The sequence below is a fragment of the Argiope bruennichi genome, chromosome 7, assembly GCF_947563725.1.
Source record: "Argiope bruennichi chromosome 7, qqArgBrue1.1, whole genome shotgun sequence".
Lineage (NCBI taxonomy): Eukaryota > Metazoa > Arthropoda > Arachnida > Araneae > Araneidae > Argiope > Argiope bruennichi.
The window spans coordinates 48,463,292-48,475,319 of NC_079157.1; the positions used below are offsets into that span (position 1 = coordinate 48,463,292).

The 12,028-nt window shown below is 32.3% G+C and overlaps 1 protein-coding gene across 1 annotated transcript in view; it reads left to right on the forward strand.

The window, feature by feature from the left end:
• Positions 1–428, forward strand: part of LOC129975684 (CCR4-NOT transcription complex subunit 4-like) — a 32,481-nt gene extending 32,053 nt beyond the window's left edge. Inside the window, exon 19 of the mRNA XM_056088810.1 lies at positions 158–428. Coding sequence (XP_055944785.1) covers positions 158–222 — 65 coding nt within the window. The 3' untranslated portion in view covers positions 223–428. The remainder of the gene's footprint in view (positions 1–157) is intronic.
• The last annotated feature ends 11,600 nt before the right edge of the window (positions 429–12,028 follow it).

Here is a 12,028-nt window from a genome sequence, read left to right on the forward strand (position 1 = left end):
TTAAGAACCCTTGTAATAAATTATGTAGTATAACTTAAAATGTGGCTGAAATTTTTAAAATTTTGCTTGTAAAAAAATTTTTATGTAATTTTGTTAATTTGTAGCCCTTAGTTTTTTCCCCCATTTAAAAATGTTAACCAAAAATCTTCTTTTCCAGATAACTCTCAGTATGGGTTTTCAGCCAATCAGAACCAGATAAAAGGAGTCAACACGTTCCCTTGAGATTCCTCTTAGAGGACTTTTTTTTTCTTCTCCCGAGATTCATACGGTTGTATTTGTGTAATTGGTGTGTACAGTGAATCCTCCCTTGAATTTCACTACTTTATTTTACTATGTGTTCTAATTTAACAATGCGTTTTGAAATACTGAAAAGAATTTATGTCATAGTGAATAATTTTGTTAAATAAAACATATTTTAAGCATTTCCATCCTGGTGTATTTATTGACTAATTTTTGGATTTGAATATTTATTGCCTCTCTCAAAATGTCACATTTCATGTCTCAATGTAGGATATTTTAACAGTTTAGAAAATCATGTTCACTAATTCATAACATGATCTTGATTGCTTCTCTCTGTAATCAAGGTTGGATATGTAAATCTACTTGCACATACATACATACATAAAAAAAAAAAAATCGCAGCAAAAGTATTTCAATGTAATTTAGGGAAGATTGGTTATTATTGTCTTCAAAAGAATTTGTGACAATCAGTTTTCATTGCGATGAATTTAATAAAAAGCTTTCTATATAAAGATAAATTTTTATCTTAAAATGTTGTTTGAACTGCAAGTTTTCTAAATGTAAAACTAATTCATAATCATCTATGCCATTCCCATCCTTTTTTGTTTTGTTTATCCATTTAGGTTGGTTATAAATGCTCGATGCTATTGTGTTTACTCATTTATTTTGATCAGTCGCATGTACTTCATGCATGCTTCACTGTAACCTTTAATGCTGAACTCCTTCCTGACATACACTGCATATCCCCACTTCATGCACTCTAAACTTATGCCTTGCCACTTGTGTTCAATGAAAGTCCAATCCAAGCTGTATGATAAAAGTAGACTAAAATAAAATTGGCAATGATTGGATATCCATAGTTACAAATCATGCCATACTTATTTGAACTGTTCACATTGACGATGAATATTGAAATGCCATCACCTATATTGATTTGGTTTTGACTGTTAATGTCCAGTTTTAAAGTAAATTTTTGATAGTACACAAGAAAAAAAAAATCAGGTTATAAAGTGTTTTCTTGTTCTTGCCCCCCCCCCACCTTCCAAATGCAAATATTTGCTTTTTGTTTTAAAAATGATTTTTAATGAATCTTTATTTAGAGGTATGTGTTAATTCTGTGTGCTAGATATTCACTTTACGCTTATTATTCTTAATACAAGGGGGGGGGAGTGACGAGTTGAGTTTGATTGGGTTGCAACATTTGATCAATTTGAATAAAATATTGAAGCAGAAATATTCAGAAAATGGCGAATGGCAAAACAAGATTATTTTCAGACATGATAGTGCTCATCCACGTGCTAAACCAGTGAAAGAAACTGTAGGTCACTTCTTGAATGGTTGGTCCCACCCACTGCATTCACCTGATGTTGGTCCTTCAGATTACTTTCTCTTAGTTTCAGGAAGAGGGCCATTTTTGGAGTGAAATTCAGTTCGTATGCAAATATTAAAAGTTGGATTGCATCTACACAACCATACTATTAGATTACTGTTTTATTCTTTGGTGGATTCTCCAGCATTTCGTTCGACATGATCGATCGAAATCCTTGCACAAAAAAATGTTTCATCGTTTTTTACAATTTTATTTCAGTCTTGTGCAGTCCATAATTGATATTTGCTAACCCAATATAAGCATTTCCTCTTCAATGCAAATCTTAACTCTTTTTGGATTGCCATTCTTACCCTGCTTTTTCTCCTACTGTCGATAAATCAACTTTCAAACTGGTACTTAATAATTCTTTAAAAATCTATGTTTTGCAAAGATGCATTTTAGCATTTCATATATGAAATTTATCTGCTTGAGATGTGTTACATTCTTGTCCATGTTTACCCTTCTATTTCGGGAAAAGTTTTCAAATTTATTTTGCTGATTATTAATTCTGAAAATACTGGATTTTCCATTCCTCCCGTAATCTGAAAATCGCCAAGTAAACCCGAGAATGCGATCACCTTGGCATCTTATGTAAAATGGAACTTGGTGAGATTAGTATGATTAAAAAATCGCCAAGTAAGCCTGGGGATCCGTAAAAATAAGCAATGCCGAATATTATCTGTACTTGAGAAAGTTGAGGAGAGAAAATTCTCACTGGTTACTTTTATCACTTGAAAATAAGATGTGTAGGAAGTTAATAAGATGTGTTGGACTGTTAACATAATCTTTGTTTCGGGACTCTGAATTGAACTCCCGATTTCATTTTGCTTGCTAGACTTCGTGCGTGTTAAACCTTTCTGTTTAAATCCTATTTATTCATTTTCAGATGATCAAAAAAATTAATATCAACTCATTTTTTGTAATTATTATTTTAATTAATTTTCAAGATTTTTTTTTTAAAGTGCATTTTATGCACTACACTATTTTCAATGTTACTACATTGAAAATACATTTCATCATGGATTTTTTTTTCTGTTGTTGGTAATCAAGATATGAAAGTATTTCGTATTGAATAGATTTCTAATTAATGCATTGCTTTCAGAAATATTTTTGGAATTCTTTTAAAATTTTGTGATAAATGTAGTTAAGGTTTAAAATGAGAAGAAAGCAATAATAAGAATTGAAGCTTGTCCAATTTTTTTTTCAAACTATCTATATTTTTTTTTCAAACTAATACAAGTAGCTGAATTAATTTATCTCATTATACATTTTTAGATTAAATTTCTTCTTTCTTTTATCTGAATGTTTTTTTAAAACTGAATTAGAGACATTTTTATTAAACAATCTTCTTAGATATTATGTAAATAATGAAATATACTGATGTAGTTGATTTGATTTTATCGACTATTTATAAACAAACTTCGATCCAGCTAACCACTTAACTGTTTTACTTTCTTTACTATCTAATTAGATGACACCTTCTATTTTAGGAATATTTTCTTATTTTGATTCAAATATATATCCATTGAATACTTGATTTATCTATGTATTAGAAGTAATTTTAATATTGAATTATAATCGTTATGGATGGTTTATTTTTTGCTTACAACTAGCAAAATTCGATAAATCGATGCACGTGTGGCGTTCGGGCAAAACAGTTAGGCGGTTAATGTGTTTATTGGATAAATTGCTCAATTCTTAGGTCTCAATGACAGAGTTAAGGCATAATACAACTAAAATAGCTACGTAAGGCTTCAAAAATAATTCGAATTGCATATTCGTTTAAATTTAAAAACCTTTGTTGAGGAAACAATTAAGGCTAAATTGAAAGTGCTTACGACCAATAATCCCGGTGAACCAGCTGTTTCTCAAAGACTGCTGGAAACAAATAAATAAAAATAAATGCAACAATTTCCAGAATTTAAAGCATCTAGCTCTGCAAATAGTGCGATCAAAAATATTAAGAAATTGAAAAAGTGAATTTCTGTGTGAAATAATGCTATCAAGCATAAAGAAGTTCTAAACTTTACATTTTGCAAGTATTTGAAAATATGTTTATACAAGAGACGTCCTCCCTCCTTCTCAGTTTTCAGTTGGTCACAAAAAAAAAAAAAAAAAAAAAAAAAAAAAGAGTAGAGAACAAAATGAATTCATTACCAAAAATTATTAAGAACATGGTTACTTTTCAATATAACTGCTGTGATGATCCAAACGTTTGTGGAACATAATTTCCGACCCTCTCTTCGAAGAATTTTACCGGCAGTTATTTGAAATGAGCACCAACATTCCTTTGAAGTGTGGGGAACGTTTCCAACATTTTTTCCCCATATACTTATATATTAGCCTATATAAGAGACAATATTTGGAATAATCTGCAAAGTATCAATTTCTCATGTCTGTGAAATAAAAACTTTTGTTTTACTTTAAAAATGGTTCACCTCAAAAATTTCTCGTTAGTCTGGAAATTTCTTGAGTTATAGAAAGAATATATTGTGGGAATGTTTAAACATTCACCTTCCCAAGTAACAATTTTGGCATGCTGATAAGCCAGTTGGTCGCTTGGAATTCCATCCTTCCCTCTTTCTTTCAAATCAGTTTATTAACTAGTTGAACAAGTTTTTTGGTTGCGACAGTTTTTCCAAATTCATTGTGAGCAAGACTTAGAACCAAGTGATTATCATCTTTTTCATGAAAAACATTAAGATCTATCTTACATTAACGGCAACGTTCTTCAAAGAGGAGAGCAGAAACCTATTCAATCGATATGACAAATTGCTGAATATTCATGTCATTTATATCGAAAAGTAACCATGTTTTGATGATAATAAATTTGTTTTGTTCACTTCTCTCGCCCCCTTTCCCTCTTTTCTGTTCTTTCAGGGGGTCTACGGAAAGGGTCCTGGCATGTACGTATACATAGCGCATTTATATCCTGAGTTATTTGAAATTATATGGATTTTTATACTTTGTACTCTTCCGGATTTTCGAAATATCACCACCACCACTCCTGCTGAAACTTACTAGATGGCGCTTTTCAAATGGAATCTAAATGTTATGAAATTATATTAACTGATCATTAAGTCTTGATAGTTTTAAAATATGCTGTGGGAACACACAACTGCACAAAATTCGAGAAATCTAATAAATATATCAGGAAGAGAATGAACAATCAATTGTAGCAATCTATCTTTAAATATGAACAAAAATAATTAAAGTTTATGTAACCAGATGTCAATAAAGCGTCTTTATTCTCATTGGTTTAGATAATACAATTTTAGATGCTTTGTTGATAATACTTTAGATCTAAAAATTCTTCGCTTTTACTTCACTTTGCAGTTTGTTGGTTATGCTGCTTCAAACGAACGATGGCTTAAGTCTTGTTTTGATCCATTTAATTTAGGCTGCTTTGAAGCAATTCGAATGGCGAGTAGGACCGATCTTAGGAGACGTGAGGCTCATTTAGAAAAATATTAATTAGCCCCTTAGTTTCAAGTTAACTTGCTCTTGTGTTATTTCTATTCCCTTCTTTACATATTTGATGTGAATTAAAAAAATAAATAAAGAGTTCTTCAAAGAGAAAAATATGGTATGAAAAACTCTCATACATATTTTTTAATTTTTATAAATGCTGTCAGGCATTTTTATGATTTCATTTTTAATACATTTGTTTATATGGAATTTATTTTTTCTGTTAACGGAGCAAAAATAAATTTGAATAGAAAATAATTATCCAAAATGGTATTGATAAGGCCTGATTAGAATAACATTAATAACTTCATTCAGCCTTATCTTTTTATAGCCCAAGAAAAGGCTGTAAAAAGATAAAACTGCATTGATTTTTGTCAGCTTTGGTTGAAATCATTTTTTAAAAAGACTCTATGGACTTTAAACTCTAGGGGGGGGGGAGATAACTTTTAAATTCTTAATAGTTTGGAACTTCTTGTAATGATGTTGTCACGTAGATACTCTTGTGTGGAACTCAATGACACACACAAGAAGTAGAGCTAAACCAATTTATTAACTCAACTCTGAACTGAGAACACAGTGACTGACACATCTGCTTTTATACTAGCAGGGAAAGTTCCAGAGTACTTTTCTGGAGACAGTAAGAAAAATCCAGAACACTTGTCTTTTAAACTAAAGAAATGTCCAGAATCTTCTGGAACATGAAATAAAGGGAAACATAAAATCAAGGAATTAAATATTTGCACAAACTGTGAATCGCATTTTCTCTAGCGAGATTCGAACTTACAATCTCTTGATTATAAGATCAGTGCTATGACCATTCGGCCATGGAGAGTCGACTGCCTCTTTTCAATGCAGCAATATACAGGCAGCTTATTTTGCCTTGCCCTATCCTAATTATACTATTAATTTGAGCTAAAAATAAATTGCATTCTGACGCGGTGCCTAACTGGGAGTAATTGGTCCAAGCAGGCTTAATCGCAATCCTGATGAAGAATATTGGAATTTTCAATTACAGTTGGATGATCAGCGTTACTCATAAAACATTACCCATAATTCTACTCTGTAAATAACCAACCACTTTTTGTTCCATGATGTTATTACTATAACCAGTCCCACTTAGTTTAGCGGAACTAAATATATCCGTGATAAATTATAGACTGCATTTGTTGATCAAAGCAAGTTTGGAACACTTAGATATGTCAACTACATTTCACGAATGGGATACATCGAAAAATCTGAGTAAGAGGAAGAGATCAAATAATTGTTTTGCCTGCATCTTAAATCTAAAAGAAATAGCAGACGATTTGGAAAATTTTTATAACGATAGAATAAGTTAATTTTACCCTGAAATCATTGAGCGATTTAGTTCTGGAAGTTATCCGGTAGATGGTTTTCATCACCATTTTAGTTTAAGTAAAAGATTTCGATAAGTGACTGTGTAGAAAAATCATTTTTAAAAATAGGTTCGTCTTTAAAAAAATAATTTTAAAACGTAATAAGTTAATCGAATAAATTTTACAGAAATTTACATTTGTATAAAAGTTTGCTCCAAATTCATGTGCTCAATGAGATTGTCTGTCGAGATTACTGGAAAATAAAAGAAGCTAGATAAATTTGGCGTATGGTTTTGATGACAAAGTTGCGGATGAAAATTTGAACCCATTTGGTCAAAAGCAAAAGGTTTTTAAAATGCTCGATTCCTTATTCTACAGAGCTATGCATGAAACATGCCATAATATATACGAAAAGAGAAACTGCTGAAATACATGATGATTATGTAATTCTTCAAGCATATGCCATCTTTTCAATACATAAAAGAATAACTTAGTGACAAGTCAAAATAAATTACTCATTAATTAATAACTATACTCAGTCTTCTAGAAAATATTTTATTAAAAAACTTGGGCAAACATTTCAGTCAATATGTTTAAAGAATAAAACATTAAAAGATAATAACATATATTAATGTGAATCAAAAATTATATGCAGTCTCGTACCGAAAGTCTTTCATGGAATAGATGCTGTCAAAAAGGTATGCGTCGCATTTTGGCAGAAAACCCAAAATCTTCATGATTATGGAAGCCAACTTTATATTTCTGCCCCTTTAGTTCCATAAATTTAAGATATATAGTGGATGTTCGATTTTATAAAATGTTTAATAGTTCCAAAAAGAAAAGTATTTGTCCTGCTTTATTGATATTCCAATGTCATCAATAATCATATTACATCTGGTACAGATGCATAGCTAGTATAATTCATCCAAAACGATAAACAATCAGAAAAATAAGGAAAAAAATTGTCATTTTTACTTAATAGTATCTTAAAATTTTAGCTTAGAGAACAAGGCAGCTTTTAAAATTATTTTGTTCCTTGTAATGTAAAAATATCTACTGCCTACATAGTCGCACATTCTTAAGTGATCATCAAATTTGGAATTTTAAATTTACATGCATCTAAATAATGTCTGCTTCCGCACGTCCCACTGCAGAAAATACAGACGAATTTAATTTTGTTAGAAGGCATGCATAGCTGGTGTACTGCGCTGCCACGTGGTACAGGGCGTACCATCCCCCAACTACAGTAAAATACTGCTGCACATATTCATCGAATACTGCGGATGTATCATCTATTACTTCTGTATACAACTCTAGACTATATAGACGGAGGCAATAAATGGTCAGATCTAGTAGAAAAGCACAAAAGATGAATAACTCCATGAGAGGGGCATTGCCCTTGAACGTGCTTTTACAAAAAAGTGCTATGTATTGAAATACATCCTCAGGGCATTCCATGCCCGAAATTCTTAACATTCTGCTCTTGAATTCATTTGCATGTCTCTCCCGAAACAAGATGACAGCCTCTCCGAACTCTTCTCTGAAAACTTTAATGGAATTCCTGATGTGTGGTTCTTCCCATTCTAATCCGTACCTGGGCAGAGCGTAGTGAAGCAAGTCGTGGATTAATTCCGTGAAAGCACTGCCATTATGAGTCGACATACCTGCAAGATATTTCGAGAGTTATCTTTTGGATCTGCTTTGATCAAAACTCTATTAACAAAGGGATAAATACTGCAGCAATATGAAACAAGGCACTTGAAATAAACAATAAAGCCACAAACACAACACACATAGGGACAATGAACAGCAGAGACTTAGCTTGAACGCAGATTGCGCTTTTTGGGCGTGGGTGTGTCCTTGATGTTAAAGTTGATTTACACTTGGCCAGTTATAAGATTCCATTAAGATTACGCATGCGCAGAAGGAAGATTGTATATTCGCTGAAAGAGCAGAAGTGAGTTCTTGCCTCTGCGAGACAAGTATTTGTTACTGTACAATTTCTGCTCATGAGTGGTCATCCTGGATGGATAGTAGCTAGCTGAATGTAAACCCTACTTTAGAACTGTTGACGAAATTCTCTGTATCACATGGCCTAATGCTACAATGAATTGCCCTGTGCAAACAGGGCCTCACACACAGGAGGATATTAAACTAACAAAACTATTGAGTTGTCCAATGATATATTGGAACTTCTAACGCAATTAAAGCTTTTCGCGTCATTTTATTATTTGTAATTATATTTGTACAGTAAATAATACTCTAAATATGCTAATTTAATGCTATTTACTGATTGGCGCTGCATATACTTTCATCTTCCAACTTCAAAGTTTAGAATTTCCTTACTTTCCTTTATTCCAGTTATTTTTCTTTTTTATCTCGACGAAACTGTTCTTTTAAAAACTTATGCAATTCCTCACAACTCGCTCCTTGTTAGCCGGAATGTTATTTGGTATGGCAAGAGTTAAGTAGCGTTCACACAAGGCCAACTATTGCGAGCAATGGAAGGCCATGCCTATCTCAGAAACAACACGTGCCCCAATGGGACGATGACAAATGGTTGTCACATCGGGACAACTATTTGCCATTGTCCCATTGAGGTCACGTGATTTTCCTGAAGTAGGCGCGATCTTCTATTGTGCGCGATAGTTGGCCTCGTGTGAACCCTGCCTTTTGAATTTTTCGTCCATATTTTGTGTGTGTGTGTGTGTGATGTCGAATTTCAAAAGTGAATAAATAAAAGAACATCAAGGTTTGGTCATAGGACACACACACACATTCAACTACAAAAGCGTTATTTATTATTATTTTCAATTGATTTTTTAAATTAATGGATCTGGCTGTGGAAGACAGATGTTATAGTTTCGAATCTTGCATTTGATTTCATTATCCCATAGACATGGAAGCAAAACTTACCAATTGCTTGTGGAACAGTCTACATAACTCGCCTTTGTATTTTGAGTGTATTAAATACTGACTTTATAATTCCTTTTATTCTATCTTTTCTGTTTGTTTTCTGGCTGTTGCCATGATGGTTGAGATTTCTGTTAAGCAATAATCCATCAATATTTCATTACATAACTAAATTCAGAACTTAAATGAATTGTCATTTTATTGGGGTTCCAACAAGGCCTGCTCTTACTATCTTACTGCAGCTTGTAATTCAGATAGAGATCTAACAACAAAATCTGATCTTATATCACCAGAAAGTTCAATTTTAACGTATTCTCCTGATAGCATCTGTCCTTGAGTGCAAAGTTGGCGGCACATAAAAGAAAGTGGTGATGTAATTGTCCACAAATCAAATGGCGTCTTTAAATGGGAACCAAGAGAAGAAATAAAACTACAATTGTTTGATAGATAGTATATATCTAAAAAAGGAAGAGTGACTTATGACTCTATTCTTAATCAAGAAATAAAAAATAAGAAGATACCATCCATTAATAATCCAAATTGTATCAGGACAAGGGAGATTTTCCTCATACTTTCAAAGATTTGGAAGAATGGTGAAAAATAAATACCTCTGTAGAGGAATTAGAACTGTTTATCGTTATTTAAGGGAATGCGTAGAATTCTCAGAATTAAGAAAGAATCTGAAAGTTGAAAATGGTGTTTAAGTACAGTGCTGATCGCACCAGATAATCTTTAAACACTGAAGGACATGATGTTAAAAATTGTCAGTTTTTCACCTATATTTGAAAGTTTTAAAGTGTATGGATTTCTTTTGTTGTGAGAATGGAATGAGAATTTAGAGAAGACTTCCTTCAAGTAGTGGCCTGCTCCTCCTTTAACAGGATGATAAATGTACGGAAAGACGAGGAAGAAGGCCAATAATTGACTACCTAGTGGCTGGGGGCCAACCACCATGAAGAGGATGTCAGTTCGGTGAAATGGCGATTTATGATAAAGACAGCAGTTGGCCATTACAAATTCTGGTGACTGGATGTTCGGTTGTACATCTGGTCCATGCTTCGGGATGATCATGGCCTGTGCTCACTGTATATTGCTCATAAACCAGATGCTCTTAGAAAGGGAACCAAACTTTATTAGCACAAAATACCCAATGACATTATTATGATATTGTCTGACATTCAGTATGCAAGACAATATCGTAAAGCTACCGTACAATGTTATGGGCTAATTAGTAACATATTTAGGGTGACAGTTAATCATGGTTTAACTGTGTTGATACTTTTATTCGATCTATAATTTGACAGATATCTGGTTTTTATTAGCGTATGGACATTTCTAGAAGTGTACTAGTAAAAAATTTGGAAATGTTGCGTAGATTAGTGGAAGGGTCAACACACACCAGCGATGCTTTCGTAGATTTTGCTTTCGATTTACTGCAATATAGCGTTCCTAAATATGGATACAGTTGGGAAAAACCTACCGATTTCAAAAGAAGGACCAAAAAGCTTTTTAGGGAAAATTTTGGCGATGTGGTTATATTGTTTAGAGAGAGACATTCGAATGATTTTAATGAAAAATTCACTTTAATAAAAGATATGGAAACTTCTGACGATATTCTATTGTATGTAGCAAGCTTTCAAGAAAAAATATTCAAGGGCAACATTCCCCTTATGGAGTTTATTGCCTATTGTGCATTCCTGCTAGATATGGCACTTATTTGCATGGAACTAGAGGATCCAGACTTGCTGTTTAATATAGTAGACGACACTGCAGACGTGTTCTACCAGTATATTAAGCCTTATTTCACTATAGTCGGAGGATGGTTTTCCCTGTATCGAGTGGCAAAACAATACGAGAGGTACGTAACCACTGAACCTCAAAATAATCCTGTTGCATCTGCCACAGAAGAAAACTGGGATCTACTTTGTGTTTGATACAGGCAGATTTTAAAATTTCCATGCGAAATAATTTCATATTGAACTTTTATAAAGCCAAAAGATCACGCAAATAGAAAAGAACGTGAGGTAAAAATTTTATTTGCAATTTTAAATTTTAGGACAACATTTAAGAAGAATTAAATGGTTAATCAAACGATTCAATTTTATTTAAGTTTTATTTAAATTCCTATCCAATTGCCTTTTGCCAATCTTGCAGTTCTTAGCAAAAACAGGCTTAAAGATTTTTAACTTTTGTATATTTTAACATCTTTTAATTGATTTTAATGTCTAGGATTGTTTATGATGATTTAAAAGATAAAAAGAAGAGACTGAAGACATGTTTTATTGAATTCTTTTATCTAAGAAAACTGTGATAAGAATCCACATTTTGAAAAAACTGAATTGACTTTTATAAAATGAGATATCATCAAAAAACTGCATGTTTAAATTTTCTGTCAACATATTTTTATATTTCATTCAATGTTAATTGTTCGAAAACCTATTCGATTTAAATTGACCCAAATACTGCTCAAGTGATTAAATAAATTATGTATTTGATGCTGTAGTATTTCCCTTTTTTTAGACAGGTATTTCCCATTTTACTGCAAGTGTATTCTGATACTTTGAAATATGACAATCTGCATCTAATAAATTAATCATTCATTGAAATCACTGAACAATTGTTTGATTTATTTTTGAACTCAATTATTTTAATAAGTCAAAATGGTTAGTTTTTCTAATCATCTAGCATGATTCAAAGTTATGAA